The sequence below is a fragment of the Capra hircus genome, chromosome 8 (assembly GCF_001704415.2).
Source record: "Capra hircus breed San Clemente chromosome 8, ASM170441v1, whole genome shotgun sequence".
NCBI lineage: Eukaryota > Metazoa > Chordata > Mammalia > Artiodactyla > Bovidae > Capra > Capra hircus.
The window spans coordinates 99,674,368-99,693,915 of record NC_030815.1 but is presented as its reverse complement, the minus strand read 5'-3'; the positions used below and the strand labels follow the sequence as shown (position 1 = coordinate 99,693,915).

The following is a 19,548-nucleotide window of genomic DNA, read 5'->3' as shown; positions in this document are numbered from 1 at the left end:
TATGTGGGGTACCCAAGAAATAAATAGGTAGACAAAGTAAATAATTATGTCCAAATACTGGGAGGTTTACTGCAGCACAGAAGCTAGACTTTACCACGATCACTAACAAAACAACCATTGTAATGTTTTTAAAGTTTTCATAACTCATTCTTCTTAGTATTGCCTAAAATGATCTATTATTATATTATATACTTATGTATCTGAATGTTGAGCTCATGAATATTATATTTTTTGTTTAAAAGATAAAATACTACTTTTTATCTTCCACCCTTATGTTACGGCAGCAGTTTTTTTAAAGTGCATTAAAAAGGAACGCAAACTCATGACAATAGGTCCATACTCATTAAAAAAAAATTTTTTTAACAGCACAAACAGATGTATCTTTGTGTTGTGTATGTCTTGTTTTCTGTAAATAAAACAACAAACTATAGCATTGTAAGATTTTTTTGAATTTACTAAGCAGTTTATAATTTTTGATATTGCTCCATCTACTCATCAGTCAATTTAGAGACTTGGATTTTTCCCTTTTATGGTCTTACCACTGTGGCTAGTATTTCTGCTGTAGGTACTGATTACTTAATTTGACCTTCTATCATCCTTTTCACTTATTTAAATTGAAAAAATAGAGTGGACCTATTGGAAAAATATAAGTCCTCATTTGCTAATGTTTTAATTGATTTATTTTAACACAGGCATTTTAGTTTAGCTCTTTACTATGATTCATTGTATTTTGTCAGTTATATTATCTGTTATACAAACTGTGTTTAATTGTCTCTCCCTGTTATCCAGCATACAACTGGCAGGACCTTTGAGAGTGAAGTGAGGTACCAGTGTAACCCAGGCTATAAGTCAGTTGGAAGTCCTGTGTTTGTCTGCCAAGCCAATCGCCACTGGCACAGTGAATCCCCTTTGTCATGCATCCCTCTCAACTGTGGGAAACCTCCCCCGATCCAGAATGGCTACATAAAAGGAGAAAATTTTGAAGTCGGGGCCAAGGTTCACTTTTTCTGTAATGAGGGTTACGAGCTTATCGGTGATCATTCTTGGACATGCCTGAAATCTGGCAAATGGAGTAAGAAGCCAAACCAAAAGTGTGTGCCTGCCAAGTGCCCAGAGCCACCCCTCTTGGAGAACCAGCTCGTATTGAAGGAGTTGACCACGGAGGTGGGAGTGGTGACATTTTCCTGTAAGGAAGGGCACGTCCTCCAGGGCCGCTCTGTCCTGAGATGCCTGCCGTCCCAGCAGTGGAATGATTCTTTTCCTGTCTGTAAGATGGTTCTGTGCCGCCCACCTCCCCTCATTTCCTTCGGCGTCCCTGCTCCTTCTTCTGCTCTTCATTTTGGAAGTACTGTCAAGTATTCTTGTGTGGATGGGTTTTTCTTAAAAGGAGATCCTACCACCTCCTGCCAAGCTGATGGTACCTGGAGCTCTCCACTGCCAGAATGTGTGCCAGTGGAATGCCCGCAGCCTGAGGAAATCCTCAACGGCATCATTGACGTGCAAGGTCTCGCCTACCTGAGCACAGCTCTGTATACCTGCAAGCCAGGCTTTGAGTTGGTGGGCAATACCACCACTCTTTGTGGAGAAAATGGTCACTGGCTCGGGAAAAAACCAACCTGTAAACCCATTGAGTGCCCAAAGCCCAAGGAGATTTTGAATGGCAAATTCTCTTACACCAAGCTACACTATGGGCAAACCATTACATACTCTTGTGACCGAGGCTTCAGGCTCGAAGGTCCCAAAGCCTTGACTTGTTTAGAGACAGGAGATTGGGATGTGGCTGTCCCATCTTGCAACGCCATCCACTGTGATCCCCCACAACCCATTGAAAATGGGTTCGTAGAAGGTGCAGACTACAGCTATGGCGCCATGATCATCTACAGCTGCTTCCCTGGCTTCCAGGTAGCTGGTCACGCCATGCAGACCTGTGAAGAGTCTGGATGGTCAAGCTCCATCCCGACATGTGTACCCATCGACTGTGGTCTCCCCCCTCACATTGATTTTGGAGACTCTACTGTGGTCAGAGATGGTCAGGGATATTTTAACCAAGAAGACGACATGATGGAAGTTCCGCATGTGACTCCTCACCCCCCTCATCATCTGGGAACAGTGGCTAAAATCTGGGGAAACACGAAGGGGTCTCCTGCTGTGCATTTGGCAAAATTTCAATACAACACCCTGGTTTCGTATAGCTGTAATCCGGGATATGAACTCCTGGGGAACGCTGTGCTGATCTGCCAGGAAGATGGGACTTGGAATGGTAGTGCTCCGTCATGCATTTCAATTGAATGTGACCTGCCTGTTGCTCCTGAAAATGGCTTTCTGCATGTTACAGAGACGACCACGGGCAGTGCCGTACAGTATAGCTGCAAACCTGGGCACACTCTGGTAGGCTCCGACATCAGACTTTGTCTGAGGAGCAGAGAATGGAGTGGTGCTTCCCCACGCTGTGAGGTCATCTCATGCCCCAAACCAAATCCAGTTACGGATGGCTCCATCCAAGGAAGCACCTACTCGTACCTGAGCGTGTTGTACTATGAGTGTAATTCTGGGTATGTGCTGAATGGCACCAGCAGGAGAACATGCCAAGAAGATAAAACGTGGGATGGAGATGAGCCAGTCTGTATTCCCGTGGACTGTGGTTCACCCCCAAGCTCAGCCAATGGCCAGGTAAAAGGAGAGGAATATACATTCCAGAAAGAGGTTCAGTACACTTGCAACACAGGCTTCTTGCTGGAGGGGGCCAGCAGTCGTGTGTGTCTTGCTGATGGAAGTTGGAGTGGAAACACTCCCACCTGTGTGCCCATCCGGTGTGCTCCCCCACCACAGGTGGCAAATGGGGTTATGGATGGCCTGGACTATGGCTTCGGGAAGGAAGTGGTGTTCCACTGTCAGGATGGGTATGCGTTACATGGGGCCCCCAAACTCACCTGTCAGTCAGATGGTAACTGGGATGCCCAGGTTCCTGTCTGTAAACCAGTCAACTGCAGCCCTCCTGAAGATCTTGACCGTGGCTTTCCTAATGGCTTTTCCTTTTATCGTGGGGGGCAGATAGAGTACCAGTGCTTTCCTGGTTATAAGCTCCATGGAAGTCCTTCAAGAAAGTGTCTCTCTAATAGCTCCTGGAGCGGCAGTCCCCCTTCCTGCTTGCCTTGCAAGTGCTCCCCACCAACCATTCAGAGTGGAGTTGTTAATGGGACTGATGTCGGTTGTGGAAAGGCAGCTCAGATTCAGTGCTTCAAAGGCTTCCAGCTCCTGGGACTCTCCGAGATCACCTGTGAAGCCGATGGCCAGTGGAGCTCTGACTTCCCACGCTGTGAACACCCTTCTTGTGGTTCTCCTCCAATGATACCAAATGCGTTCATCATTGAAAGGGGTTCATTGGAGGAAAATGTGATAACTTACACCTGCAAGCCTGGGTATGTCATCCAAGGCAGTTCAGATCTGATTTGTACAGAGAAAGGGACGTGGAGCCAGCCTTACCCAGTCTGTGAGCCCCTGTCCTGTGGACCTCCACCATCTGTCTCCAATGCAGTGGCAACTGGAGAAGCATACACCTATGAAAGTCAAGTGAAGCTCAGGTAAGACCATGTGTAGCTCTAGAGTCTCCAAGGGGCACAGACAGGAGGGTTGTAAAATGAAAAGTGATAAATCAGAAATTAAGCTAGTTGGGAAGAAAACATCTTCTCTGGGCTGTTCTCCGAAAACTGAAGCTTTTAACACTTGGCCTTATTCTGCCCATAATTATCCATAGATTGGCTTGTAAAAGTAAATTTCCACATTTTCAGATTATAGTTTCTAAAACAGTTATCATAATTAACGTATTCTGTTGAGCTTCTTGGACCAGCAAGATCCTCTAACTAGCTTCAATACCTATTAACTCATAGGCTCTTTTTTGAATGATACACTGATACATTTCTTTGGTATCACCTAAGAATTATATTCATATACGTAAATGTTGGGGAAATAGGGCAAAAACTGAAGAATTCAGGTCAAAAGTCACATGCTTTCAACGGGCAACATAAATAAGGAGATAGTCTTAAGAGGACGTCTAACCTATGCTGTCTGAGGAAACTAAGCATTTAATGCACAAATGGTAACTTTTTGCTGAAAAATTCTCTATTTAAAATGTAGTATTAAAAAAAGATGAGAAAATATGGAATGAATGTATAATTTAGATTTTTATTGGAATACCTGTAATGTGCAAATATATCTCAGCCCTCTAAATCAATTTAGATTTTGTTGGTATCTCTGAAGGAATTAGGGATTGTTCTTCACATATTGGCTTCTTAAGTTCTGTGAATAATAACTCTTCTTAAGCCTGTCTGTTGTAGACATTTTAGCCCTTCATTTTCTCTTACTTGCAGTAAGAAACATACCCAAGGGAATATTGTCAGTGAAATGAAAGCTAAGGAATAGTGGGTTATGCACCAAGAAGAAAAACAAAAATTATTCCTTACTTTTGAAGTGCATTTGCAGTTTTCTATTTGGATGTTCGGGTGTCAGATAGCTTGAGAAATCACAATACCACCTGCTTCCTAAGATGGTCCTGTTTGTTATTCCTTGTGTGTTGACTATCTTCAGATCTTCACTTGTTAGTAAACTGATCATTCCAAGTTTGCAAACCTGTGACTGTTACCTAGCCTGGCAGTTTGTGAAATTTTGAAAATACACCCACCCAATAAATATTAATTAAATGATTTCAGTATAGTGGTAAAAGCAGGGCCTCTAGAGCCAGATTCTCTAGGCAGGAATCTCAGTTCTGCTGCTTCCTGGAGAAGTTGTTTAATCTCTCTGGCGTCAGTTTCTTCACTTATAAAATGGGAATAAAAATAATCACACCTATTCATAGAGTTGACATGAAAATGATTTAATATCTGTAGAGCAGTTAGAACAGTGAGTGGAATCTAATAAACATTCTGTAAACATTTGTTGAATGAAAAAAATGCAAAATTTTCAGAATCCCTGAGAGTTCAGAGTCAGATTGACTTGAGTTTGAACACCAATACTACTGTTACATGATAGCTACTAAACAAGATTAAAAGGCACACACTACGTAGAGGACTTAGAACAGTGCTTGGAACAAAATAGATTCCCCGTAGATACTAATTGTGCTATATTCGTATCGTATCTGAGTTTATTTTGAACCTTGTCGAGAATGTCTTGAACTGTTAGGTATTTTCAGAATAAAAATGAGTTCAATAATGGTTTTATCCAGAGCAAAGGTAAATCATGTCAACAAAATTTAAGGCAAGTTTAGGCGTGGCTCCTCTTTAATGTGCATAACCGAGGATTGATCTGATTATCGTCGTTATCCTGCTGTTTTTGCATGGCAACACCATCTCCCTGACATTTGAGTCCATTTTAATATATCATATAAAATGTGTGCTGAGCTTTGTAGCAGCTTCTTGAATCCAAGAACAAGTCACCAACTACGTTGCACTCCATTTAAGGCACTCTCTTTTCTTTCCCATTGCAGGTGTCTAGAAGGTTATATGATGGATACAGATATAGACACGTTCACCTGTCAGAAAGACGGTCGTTGGTTCCCTGAGCTAATTTCTTGCAGTCCTAAAAAATGTCCTCTGCCAACAAATGTAACACACATTCTTGTTCATGGACATGATTTCAGTGTGAATAAGCAAGTGTCTGTGTCTTGTGCAGAAGGATACACCTACGAGGGAGTTAATATATCAACATGTCAGGTAAGATTTTCTTAATTAGAACATGTAGGGTGTAACTCGTCTATATATATATTTTACTATATGTGAGTGTGTGTATGTTGGTATATATGTAAGTGTGTCTTATGCTGTGTGTGTGTACATATGGATATATGTGTAAGTGTATCAGTAAGTGTGTGTATAAGTATGTGGATATAGATATAGATATAGATATATCCACACAGGCAATATATTGCTATCCTGAAAAGAGAAAATGCCTCAAGTTTCCTCTGTCAAATAATTTGAGGAGTTTTTTCATAGAAATATAAAAACCTACATTTCTTTCCAATATTCTCATTTTTAAAAATAAGAAGGTGCCAAGGGTACGTGAAAAGTACCAAAGAGATAAAATGTTCAGATATCTATAACAAAAGATTCATGACAGATTAACCATGTGAATGCTTTACACATAGATGGTCTGTGCATAGAAATGAGCCCTGATCGTTACCACGTATGTTTCTGGTTTTAGGAGAAGAGCAGAGGCAGAAGAAACAACCTGGAGTCAAATTCTGCCTCTGCTTATCCACTCTATGGTTACTTAGAATTGCTTAGCTTCTATGAGCATTCCTAATCCAGTCTAATTAGGGATTATCAGATGAGTGCAGCCATGAAATCAAAAGACACTTGCTCCGTGAAAGAAAAGCTATGACAAACCTAGGCAGCATATTCAAAAGCAGAGACATTTTGCTGACAAAGGTCCGTATAGTCAGAGCTACCATTTTTCCAGTGGTCATGTATGGATGTGAGAGTTGGACCATAAAGAAGGTTGAGCACCAAAGAATTGATGTTTTTAAATTGTGGTGCTGGAGAAGACTCTTGAGAGTCCCTTGGACTGCAACAAGATCAAACCAGTCAATCCTTAAGGAAATCAACCCTGAATATTCATTGGAAGGACTCATGCTGAAGCTGAAGCTCCAATACTTTGGCTACCTGATGCAAAGAGCCGACTCATTGGAAAAGACCCTGATGCTAAGAAAGATTGAGTACAGGAGGAAAAGGGAACGACGGAAGGTGAGATGATTGGATGGCATCACTGACTCAAAGGACATGAGTTTGAGCAAACTCCAGGAGATAGTGAAGGACAGGGACAAGTAGTGTGCTGTAGTCCATGGGGTTACAAAGAGTCAGACATGACTTAGGGACTGAACAACAACATATCAGCATGACATTAGTGTGACATTTTTTAGAAGGAGAAATGAATGAAATGGAAAAAATTGTCAAAAGCAGATCCTAATAAAGGAATCATGACAATTTTTCCTACTAGGGGTAAAGTTAATATATGCTAAAATAAACTCCAGATACATCAAAAGAAAATAATGCTGTGTAGCTTTTAAAAGTTAATAGTAATACCTAGAATAATCTATGCATGACATATATTTATTGAAGCATTATTTATAGCATTGAAAAGTTAGATATAATATATATTTCCAACATTAGGGGAATGGTTAATTATGTGACAGGTGTATATTAATATACATAAAATTACTTTGGGCTCATCTGTAGAATAAAGTGTTTAGTCTTAAGTCCTGTTTCGAATGCTATTCAACTGATATGCTATTTCCTCAAAGAAAACAATATAACATTAGCAAGAAAATGATTGTCTTCAAGGGAAACATCTGTGTGCACCTCTTTGTACACCCCAAAAGAAGACTGGAAAATGTTAATACTAATTGTGGGGGGCGGGAATTAAGTAAATGTGTATGTGTGTGTGGTGTTCAGTCGCTTAGTCATGTCCAACTCTTTACAACTCCATGGACTGCAGCACACCAGGCTTCCCTGTCCTTCACTATCTCCCAGAGTTTGCTCAAACTCATGTCCATCTCATCCTCTATCATCCCCTTCTTCTCCTGCCCTCAGGTTTTCCCAGCATCAGGATCTTTTCCAATGAGTTGGCTTTTTGCATCAGGTGGCCAAAGTATTGGCGTTTCAGCATCAATCCTTCCAGTGAATATTCAGGGTTGATATCCTTTAGGATTGACTGGTTTGATCTCCTTCCAGTCCAAGGGACTCTCCAACACCACAGTTTCAAAGCATCAGTTCTTCGGTGCTCAGCCTTCTTTACAGTCCAGCTCTCACATCCATACATGACTACTGGCAAAACCATAGCTTTGACTCCACAGACCTTTGTTGGCAAAAGTAATGTCTCTGTGTGTGGTGGTGTTTTTTTTTTGTTTTTAACTTTGTGACTTGTTCACAATATGTCATAGAATGTTTTCAAGTATTTATGTTGACATGGAGAAAAAGAAGCCATCTTTTTAAACTTTGGGTGGTATGCCTAAATGTGTCTATTTCTTATCAGCTTTAGATTAAAATGTAGAATTATGTAAAATATAAGGGTGTGTTAAGTCATGGAATATTTGTATCTACCATACAGTTCTCATCATAATGAAGACATACTTCCTGGTGTTCTTGATTTTTTTTAAAGGATTTTATTAGGAAGAAAATGCTTGTTTTATGAGTTTTAGAAATGTCTAAAATTGTTTACTGATGACCATCTGATAATGTGTGTTTCTTAATGTCAAAGATAATAAGTAGCAGTAGTAGTAGCAAGTTCTAGGTCCTTTGACTATCATTTGAGGGTTATCCTGTTATATAAGCAGTATTTGGAGATGTCTTCATTCATGCGCACTAATCCCTAAGTGTAACTTATAATTTGTTATTTAGCTTGACGGCACCTGGGAGCCCCCATTTTCTGATGAATCCTGCAGTCCAATTTCTTGTGGGAAACCTGAAAGTCCAGAACATGGATTTGTGTTTGGCAGTGAATACAACTTTGAAAGCATGGTTACTTATCACTGTGAAACTGGCTATGAATTAGAGGTAAGCAAACAAATTGTTTAACTAGAATTAATTTGTTTTTCCAATATACTTAGGAATATTTTTAGTATTACACCATTTTATCTCACTGATTTGGGTCCTAAAAGACTTTTTTACACTTTTTTATACATTGTTGCCTTATAGCTTAACCTTTTCTTGGAAGTGTTTAAAGTGACTTATACTTTTAAAAAGCAGAATAAGTTTCAAATTAAAAAATCAAAGCCATGAAAAAAATGGAGTTTACATACCCACCCCAAGACTGACATTGTTACTTTAGTTGGTCACTTCAACCTATGTTTTGGCCTCTTGTTAACCATATTTTGCATAATCTGTCACCATGGGGCAGTGTCCACAGGGATTTAAGTATGCACAGCTAGAATTTCCTCAAGCCATGGGTTCAGATACCTTGGAGGGTTTTTTATTGAGATGCCAGGTTCCCTCAAGGTAGGTATAGTCTGAAAAAAAGTGCTAAGAGCTGTTTTAACCAAATGATGGGTCTCAAGATCACGCCTGCCTGGTTTGTAATATTAAAATTCTGTTAGCAGCACCAATTTACTCTGGTGGGAATGCTGCCATCAAAACATGGTCACTGATTCAAATGAATTCTTTTTAACGGCTGAGTAATACTCCATTGTGTATATGTACCACCACTTTCTTATCCATTCATCTGCTGATGGACATCTAGGTTGTTTCCATGTCCTGCTATTATAAACAGTGCTGCGATGAACATTGGGTACATGTGTCTCTTTCAATTCTGGTTTCCTCGTGTGTATGCCAGCAGTGGGATTGCTGGTCATAAGGTAGTTCTATTTGCAATTTTTTAAGGAATCTCCACACTGTTCTCCATAGTGGCTGTACTAGTTTGCATTCCCACCAACAGTGTAGGAGGGTTCCCTTTTCTCCACACCCTCTCCAGCATTTATTGCTTGCAGATTTTTGGATCGCAGCCATTCTGACTGGTGTGAAGTGGTACCTCATTGTGGTTTTGATTTGCATTTCTCTAATAATGAGTGATGTTGAGCATCTTTTCATGTGTTTGTTAGCCATCCATATGTCTTCTTTGGAGAAATGTCTATTTAGTTCTTTGGCCCATTTTTTGATTGGGTCGTTTATTTTAAAAAGAATTCATTTGAATCAGTTCTGATGAGATGGATGAAACTGGAGCCAATTATACAGAGTGAAGTAAGCCAGAAAGAAAAACACCAATACAGTATACTAACACATATATATGGAATTTAGGAAGATGGCAATGACGACCCTGTATGCAAGACAGGAAAAAAGACACAGATGTGTATAATGGACTTTTGGACTCAGAAGGAGAGGGAGAGGGTGGGATGATTTGGGAGAATGGGAATTCTAACATGTATACTATCATGTAAGAATTGAATCGCCAGTCCATGTCTGACGCAGGGTGCAGCATGCTTGGGGCTGGTGCATGGGGATGACCCAGAGAGATGTTGTGGGGAGGGAGGTGGGAGGGGGGTTCATGTTTGGGAACGCATGTAAGAATTAAAGATTTTAAAATTTAAAAAAAAAAAAGAAGAAGATACAGCATATGGTTCAAAACTGACTGAAAATAAAGTGATCTGAGTATCTCAAAAAAAAAAATAAAATAAAAATTAAAAAAAAAAACATGGTCACATCATCAAACTTGAAATATAAGAGGCCTTTTTTATATTGTATAATGTTGCCCTTTGAGTTTTCAGGAAGCTTTATTCCCTGTTTTTGTTGTTATAATGGTATTAAATGGAGGTTTTGAGAAGTGTTCATTGCCAAAGGTTTGTTAAATGTGTATGGTGTGTTCCATTATTTTGCTGCTCACCATAGAATCAGAGAATTTTCATAAGCAAGGTCCATGAAAGATGAAACTAGGCTTATGTGGATCTTGTTTTATTTCCTCAAAAGCTTCTTTTTTAGGGAGGAAAGGATAATAATGTAATGGTTGATGGCAGTTGGAGAGCTTTTCTGTTTTTGAAACTCAGTTGTTCTTCATGTGAGAGTACTACCCTTGCATTTTGTTAAGAAAAATGGTGTAAAATCTAAAGCAAACTGATGGGCCATTAACTTTGAGGAAGTGGATAATTTACCTTAAAATGTTTGGAAATATCCCAGTGGTAACCACAAAATTGAAAGAGATGTTATAGTAATTGTTATTATTCCAAGCTACATGTTTGGAGCACCTGAGAGTCTGTCTCTAAATATTTATGTCTAGTTATTTACAGAAATAATCAAATCCAGGTCTGGAACATGGTGTGTAGAAGATTAGCCTAGAAAATCTTTATCATATGAGATAGGAGGGAATCTATCAAAGGCAGTATATTTAAAAAGAAGAAAACTCAGGAGACGGACTTCCCTGGTGGCTCAGAGGTAAAGAATCCACCTGCCAATGCAGGAGACATGGGTTCAATCCCAGGGACAGGATGATCCCACATGCCGGGATAGCAACTAAGCCTGTGTGCCACACCTGTTGAGCCTTTGCTCTAGAGACCAGGAGCTGCATCTGGTGAAACTCTCTCACTCCAGAGCCCATGCTCTGCAACAAGAGAAGCCACTGCAATGAGAAGCCTGTGCACCGCACTGGAGAGTAAGCCCCGCTCACCGCAACTAGAGCAAAGTCCGTGCAGCAGCAAAGACCCAGCACAGCCAGAAATACTAAAGTTGTAAAAAAAAGACCTCAAGAGCCAATTGGATAAGGCTCCCAAGATGGCCGAGATGAAACCTTTTTAGCCTCAGTAAGGATAATAACTTTAATGGCCACATCAAATACGTCATGAATGACAGACTCATAATGATACTGAAAGATTATTTGGTAACTTTTAGGGGATTCCCATGGGCAAATTCATTATTTTGAAAGTACAACAAAAGGAGGAAAAGTATCTTTTCAAGGCTAACTGGATGACTCTTTGAGACCCCATGAACTATACAGTCCCTGGAATTCTCCAGGCCAGAATACTGGAGTGGGTAGCCTTTCCCTTCTCCAAGGGATCTTCCCAACCCACGGATAGAGCCCAGGTCTCCTGCATTGCAGGCAGATTCTTTACCAGCTGAGCCACGAGAGGACCCCAACTGAATGACTAGATAACCAAATAGTAGATGAGCTCCAGTCAATAACGATAGAATTCAAACCTCAGAATTTGCAACTCTTATGAATTAATGGATTTAGGTTTTCATCAGCATGGCTACTGATGTCAAAAATAATAATAATAATAATGGAGCCAGACATTATGCCTCTCAATGGAAAAACATACCATTAGGGGAAAAGTCTTACCATAAAAAGAACTTTTGAATTTTTGCCTTTCTTAACAAGTTCCCCCAGTACCAAAGGTCAATGGCTGGGAAAGAATAGGGACTTAGTCCCAGCAGACCTCTGTTGCAGGCTCTCTGCTTTTGCTGGATGTAAAGATTCTGGGGAACCTCTCTGAGCCTCTGTTTCATCCTGTCTGCAGTACATGATAACCACCTTTGCAAAGTTATTGCAAGGATTAGCGATAAAAGGAAGTGGCAAGCACTACAGTTTATACAATGTCTGAGCTCAATAGAGGGTAGTAATTGTCATTACCCCTAGTATTCATATGATTACCAAAGTCAGACAAAGCAATTAAGACAACTAATGTAAATCATGGTCAGTTTTTCTACTCTGTAAATGTTATCATTTTTATATAAGGATTACCAACCTTTTTGAGACATCTAAATCCCCCAAATGTCACTACACATGCGATCGTCTCGAAATATAAATCCCTACAGGCAACTGAGGAATAAATCAAAGAACACAAAAATGGGATAATCGTGTTCTAAAATTGCTATTAATCAGCAGTAAAGTGGTTTCTATGATGCTAAAAATTAATATAGCTAAGTTAATTGTTGATTAAGCAGATACATTATGTCAAAAATAGTAACTTGATGCTGATCTGGATCTAAAACTCCAGCTTAATTATCAAAGCAAGATATGTAAAGGAATAGAGAGAGAAAGAGAGAGGGGAAAGTAAGTAATAAGTCATAAAATAATAAACAGTAAAATTTGCAACTTACTAAGAAGGGAGACAACAGATAGTGTGTGATTTTCTTTTTACAGCAATAGCTACAGAAAATAGAATTTTATTGGAACAAAAATTGACATGATTGAAACAGTATTTATTATGGAAAATATTAACAAAGGAAAAAAATTAGAAAAATACTGTTGGCTTAAATTAACTACTTGAGTGTAGTCCACTCTGGAATACCCAAATAGGGAGCTGACTTCAATAGCTTGTCATATATTTCCTCAAAATTAATAAATAGTTCACAAACTAGAATGTATATTTTCCTTTGCATATGTAAGTATATAAGCACAGGAAAAGTACAGCAGATATTAACAGGGTTTATCTCTGGATGAAGAATTCTAGAAAACTTTTTACTTCTCTTTCATATTTTCTAAGCCTTCTACAATCAACACATATTACTTTTTCAATAAGAAGAAAATAATATATATTTTTAAAAACATTTATTTTTTTTGATTCAGTTATTTTTTGGAAGGTCAAGTGAGTATCCTTCCATAGATGTCAGTGGAGTTTTTGTAGGTGAAGCTTTGTCAGTAAACTTGGAAGAAAATACCTTTGAGTAGTAGAGGATTAAGGATGAAAGACAACAGTTGAGCAGATAAAAATCAAAGTAGAGGTGAGAGCTCCTTTTCAGACATTGCTAATTTAGAACCAGCTCCGAGAATGTGTATCCAAAGAGCTCTGAGGATTGAAAAACCATCACACAGAATCCATGGGCTGCGGTTCATATACTTAAAGCCAAGCCCTTTAACACGCTACTTAAAACCCAGAATGTTACAGAATTTTATTTATCTTATTAATTGTTCCATAGCAAATTAGGAATTTAAAACATAGGAAAAGGTTATCATTAGAAACATTAGAAACAAGATCATTAGAAACAAGAAAAGATAAACCACAAAAAAAGAGGACTGAAAATTGTATCCAGAAATAAAAACCCAGTAATCTTAGCCTAGCTCAGCATATAGTAACTCTGAGGGGTAAATAGCTGATATCCTCCCCCTTCCCCCTACTCTACCCCCCCATCCCACCCCAAAGGTCTGTGAGATATAGGAAAATATATCAAAAGTCCATCGAGGATAACAACTATAAATGATGTTTCAAATAAGTTTATATTATTTTTACCCTTATTTCAGAAGGCAGGGATATAAATTTTTAGAAAGATTTTTGCTCAAAATATTTAAAATTTTACTTGCTTGGGCCCTTAATAGGGTAAGTTTAGATATAATGGATAAGTTACATTGTCAAAAAATTCAGTCCTGATCTCAATAAGATATCTTGACCTAGTTCAAGTTCAAGGGTATATATAAACAAATTCACTTCTTTGCTGTACCTCTCAGATATTGAAAAATAAACTCAATTCAAAATAATTTTAAAAATCCTCAGCAAATAGACCTCTCAGACATTTCGGACACATTCTACATCGGTCTTTGCTGCTGGTTATAATTAGTTGTCATTTAAGCAGAAAGTGAAACAGTGTCTGTACCTGAATTACCCTGGTCAGCCAGAATATGGATTTTGAGGTAATTTGATGAAAACATTTTTGAAAGTCTAAATCCGTATTAATGAACTCATTTAGCACCCCCCTGCCAAGGATTTCCGGTTCCAGCGGAGCTGACTTTGCACTTGTATTTTTTCATTATCATCTTTTATCGTCATTTATCATCATTTATCATCATTTATTGTCTTGTCAGTGACAGTTTTTATTGATCCACAGGGGAACAGAGAACGGGTGTGTCAGGAGAATGGACAGTGGACTGGAGAGGTGGCGACATGCAAAAGTAAGTCAAATGACTCTTGGTCCCCAGACGATACTAAGGACACAGAATAATAATGTGGCCACATTTTCTTTGCAAGTTGTTTCTGTAATTAAAAACAAATTTTGACTCCATGAACTGTAAGAGAACCTTTTATGGGCTTTTGCTCACAGGCACTGAAATAATAAAACGCTGAAAAACTGTGGTAGAGATTAATGATTAGATTGGAACAGAACACAAGATTGCTGACTCTGGAATGGCAAACATTTTGTTTCGAAACTAATTATTGAGTTTACTTGCCTTCTTTCTGTAGGTTTCCCCCGAAATAATGATAATCTAGAAAACTTAGAGCTGTTTCCTTGGTAACAGTAGTGGGTAAAACTGACATCTTCATAACATTGACACATCTGTCCAACAAATGAATATTCACATTTTTGCTGGAATTTTGCATTAATTCATTGTATGAGGACAGCCAAGTTTATTTAGCAGGATGTGGGTGAATTCAAGTGACTCAGTTCCTAGGATATGGCTCATATGATTCCTCTGCCAAAAAGCAATGTACTTAAATGCAGTAGTTACTAACCAGTCAAATGGCAAGCTTAAATTTTTTTTTCTCTTAATAATTCTGGAGTAGTTATCAGATTTTCAAACCAGAAGAGACTTCTTTGATAATCTAGTCTACCCACTTCTGTTAACCAATGAGAAAGAATGAACTGGGGGAAGGGATGTGACCTGCCCAGTATCAGAAATGAAGTTAGTGGCAAGCCTATATTAGGACTTGGGGTACCTAAGTTTTGTTCACTTTGTTTTGAATGTAGATTAATGAGCTGATTTTGTATGCAATAGGAATCTTAAGTCTTTTAAACAATATTTTATGGCTAATGTTCAGTGGAGAGTATGACTTTGTAGCTCTAAAAGGGAGCTCTGTGTGTATATAGAAAGACATACATAAACATTGAGTAACATCTCAATGTTCACATCAATGAGCATTCCAGATAATAGCATTTTTTTTGTTCCAGTTGTTCATGATCAAACAGTACATGATCAAAAGTGAATGTATGTACAGAGGAGGGAAGAGGGGAACGAAAAGGAAACGTGTCTGAAATAGGAAACTGCTATGGTGGGGGCTTCCCTGGTGGCTCAGAGGGTAAAGCGTCTGCCTGCAATGTGGGAGACCTGGGTTCGATCCCTGGGTTGGGAAGATTCCCTGGAGAAGGAAATGGCAACCTACTCCAGTACTCTTGCCTGGAAAATCAAAGAGTCGCAAAGAGTCTGACATGACTGAGCTATTTCAGTTTCTTTCTGGGGTTGGTGAGGGGATTGTTTCCATTTTGCAGCAGGTTTAATTCAAACTACAATGATAATGGTTTGTATAGCTTCTATTCTGGAATGCAAGATAGTAATAGCACACTATGTGAATCCTGTTATTCTCTGTGGTTTTTTATTTCTAAATTATCAAATAAGTGATATAAATTCCCTGTATAAAGAAGAGCGTTGGGAGATTTAAGATGAGGCTTTGCTTTTTCTTCTTAGAGATCATGTGTGAAGCTCCACTTGAGTTTCTGAATGGGAAAGCTGAAGTTGAAAACAGTACCAGTGGGCCCAGCGTGATATATTCCTGCAACAGAGGCTACAGCCTTGAAGGGGCGCCCGAGGCTTCCTGCACAGAAAATGGGACTTGGAGCCACCCTGTTCCTCTCTGCAAACGTGTGTGTTGACCATAGGAGAGGTTTAAATCAGATTCAGTTTCCCCGGCTGTCTAAAACATAGTAGAAACTCCATTGATAAGTGAGATTGGCCCAGAGAAAGAAATCTTTGCATATCCAAGCCGAATACTATGGAATGTTTCAAAAATCAACTGAATTATATAAAATAGCCTGTCTGAGAATCAGCTTTCATAAGATTCCTTGGATGAGTACAAGTCCAAAAACACTCACAGAAAATGCAACTTAATTAAAAAAATTTGACATAAATGTATAATGAATTACATGTGATAGGAGTGATGAAAGAAAATATATTTAATGTTCAATGTTAATATAATAAAGTAAACATAAATATAGTGTATGAAGATAATTAGCTATAGCCACTGAAATGAAAACAATATTCCCAAGCAAGGTATAAATTGAGAAAACTCTAGCTATTGTTTAAAGTATTACAACACATTAATCAAAGCTTTGAAATTCAGCTGACACCCTTCTTACACACAAAGGACTTTTTTTGTGCCCACTGAAAATTAGAAGAACTGAAATTGTGTGAAATCGGTGTTGTATGCACATCACACTCTCACACTAAAGCAACACTTCCTGTTTTTCCTTCAGACCCGTAGAAAAATGAGTCCACTTTTACCAAAAAGCCTGGGAAACTCTATAATTTAAGTTCTGATGCTCTGATAGAGTAGTATGGGTCTAAAGTTATATTCAGCTCTCTGAGAAATGTCTGACTTTTCTCTGGCTCATCCTTCTGAAGGATGTTCAGTAAGAGAAAGTGCCGGGGCAGTAGGAAGCGTTCATCCCACGTTCTTAATAGTCTTCAAACATGAAGGGGATGTTTGATATACTCCTTGGTTTCCAGCACAGCTTGGGTTTCACTGGTGAAGGGCTGCAGTTGTGAACGAGCATTTAATTTGCCATCTTAGAATTTTAGGACCATGCATTAGTGGTTGAATAGCTTGATGTTTTCAGATCTTACCTATTTTATCCTGACAAATAATTTCATGGGGATGCAAAATAAGTCTATTTAATGTTTGAAGTTCTATATTTTGAAGCCTCATAGTATCATCACTGGGAACTCAACTCGGGCAGAGTTCATACTCTGCCTTCAAAGAAATGAACTAGGAGAGACAATATCAGTAAACATTTTCTTTTCTTTTTAACAGCAAATCCATGCCCTGTCCCATTTGTGATCCCTGAGAATGCTGTGCTTTCTGAAAAGGAGTTCTATGTCGATCAAAACGTGTCTATCAAGTGTAGGGAAGGCTTCCTGCTCCGGGGCCAGAGTATATCACGTGCAACCCTGATGAGACGTGGACGCAGACAAGTGCCAAATGTGAAAGTAAGTGGACACGTGGGAGCCAGTGAATTTACTTAGTGGGGAATGAAATTTTCTCATCTTCCTGAGATTATTTTCAATCAAGTAACTTATATGTAAATATTTAGGTCTCTGTCTTATCATGGTCATCAACTTCTGTGTTGCTATTAAAAAAAAAACTTTTTTAAATTTAATTTGAAATCCAAACATAGAGACACTTATCAGAACTAGGCTAAAACCTGCCTGGCCAGGATGCACTTGAATAGATTTTCAAATCACACTTTTCTAGGAATGGGCAGGATGTTAAATGTAAAATACGTATTTTTCTCCGCATTGTCGAGTCTCTAGACTATCCATTAATGGGCTTTGGAATAGAAAATTTATTTCACAGTAGTTCTCCAACTTGAGTGGATATCAGAACCACCTAGCAGGCACGGTACAAACAGGGCCCACCTTAGAGTATCTGACTCAGTAGGTCTGGACTGAGGCCTGAGAATTTGCATTTGTAACAGTTTCCCAGGTGTTGTTGATGGCAATACTGCTGGTCCTAAAAACACAACTGGAGAACCTGTGGGCTAGCACCGTGCTGATACATAACAGTCTGGCAGCATCTCTTGCAGCCTTGTGACAACTCTTGACATGTCTTTGTGCTATTTTAAAATATTTTAATATACATAAGCATTTGCTGTTTTATTTTTTTCTTTTACTGACATATACTAGATTTACGGGTTGCTAGTTTCAGGTGGACAGCAAAGTGATTCAGTTAAATATATCTGTATATAATCTTTTTCAAATTATTTTCCATTATAAGTTATTACAAAATATTGAATACAGCTCACTATGCTATTTTTTATATATATATATTTCTGTGTATCTGTCAATCCCAAACTCCTAATTTATCCCTCCCCCTCCTTTCCCTTAATGACTTGGATAACCTTGATTAACCCTGTCTTGACCTGGATAACCACAGTGGTGTGGTCATTCACCTAGAGCAAGACATCCTGGAGTGTGAAGTCAAGTGGGCCTTAGGAAGCATTACTATGAAAAAGCTAGTGGAGATAATGAAATTCCAGCTGAGCTGTTTAAAATCCTAAAAGACAATGCTGTTAAAGTGCTGCACTCAATATGTCAGCCAATTTGGAAAACCCATCAGTGGCCACAGGACTGGAAAAGGTCAGTTTTCATTCCAATCCCAAAGAAAGGCAATGCCCAAGAATATTCAAACTACTATACAGTTGCACTCATCTCACATGCTAGCAAGGTAATTTTCAAAATCCTTTAAGCTAGGCTTCAGCAGTATGTGAACTGAGAACTTCCAGATGTACAAGCTGGATTTAGAAAAGGCAGAGGAACCAGAGATCAAATTGCCAGCTTTCGCTGGATCATACAAAAAGCAAGAGAATTCCAGAAAAACATCTGCTTCGTTGACTACACTAAAGCCTTTGACTGTGTGGATCACAACAAACTGTAGAAGATTATTAAAAAGATGAGAATTATTGAACACCACCTTACTTACCTCCTGAGAAACCTTGTGTGCAGGTCAAGAAGCAACAGTTAGAACTGGACATGGAACACAAACTAGTTCAGAATAGGAAAAGGAGTACGTCAGTGCTGTATACTGTCACCCTGCTTATTCATATGCAGAGTACGTCATGTGAAATGTTGGGATGGATGAATCATAAGCTGAATCAGGATTGCCAGGAGAACTATCAACAACCTCATATATGCAGATGATACCACTCTAGTAGCAGAAAGTGAGCGATTAAAGAGCTTCTTGGTGATGGTGAAAGAGGAGATTGAAAAAGCTGACTTAAAACTCATCATTCAGAAAACTAAGATCATGGCATCTGCTCCCATCACTTCATTGCAAATGGAGAAAAAAATGGAAACAGGAGCAGATTTTATCTTCTTGGGCTCCAAAATCACTGAGCACAGTAACTGCAGCCATGAAATTAAAAGACACTTGCACCTTGGAAGAAAAGCTATGACAAACCTTGACAGCATATGAGAAAGCAGAGATATCCGTTTGTCAACAAAGGTCCATATAGTCAAAGCTATAGCTTTTCCAATAGTCATGTATGGATGTGAGAGCTGGAGTAGAAAGAAAGCTGAGTGCCAAAGAATTGATGCTTTCCAAGTGTGGTGCTGAATAAGACTCCTGAGATTCCCCTGGACAGCAAGGAGATCAAACCA

General features: G+C 38.9%; 1 protein-coding gene across 1 annotated transcript in view; it reads left to right on the top strand.

Moving 5' to 3' along the window:
* SVEP1 (sushi, von Willebrand factor type A, EGF and pentraxin domain containing 1) overlaps positions 1–19,548 on the top strand; it is a 210,261-nt gene that overhangs the window by 173,467 nt on the left and 17,246 nt on the right. Inside the window, 7 exon segments of the mRNA XM_013966263.2 lie at positions 790–3,581; positions 5,480–5,705; positions 8,385–8,540; positions 14,289–14,352; positions 15,862–16,035; positions 17,204–17,323; positions 17,326–17,379. Of these exon segments, the coding sequence (XP_013821717.2) occupies positions 790–3,581; positions 5,480–5,705; positions 8,385–8,540; positions 14,289–14,352; positions 15,862–16,035; positions 17,204–17,323; positions 17,326–17,379 (3,586 nt within the window).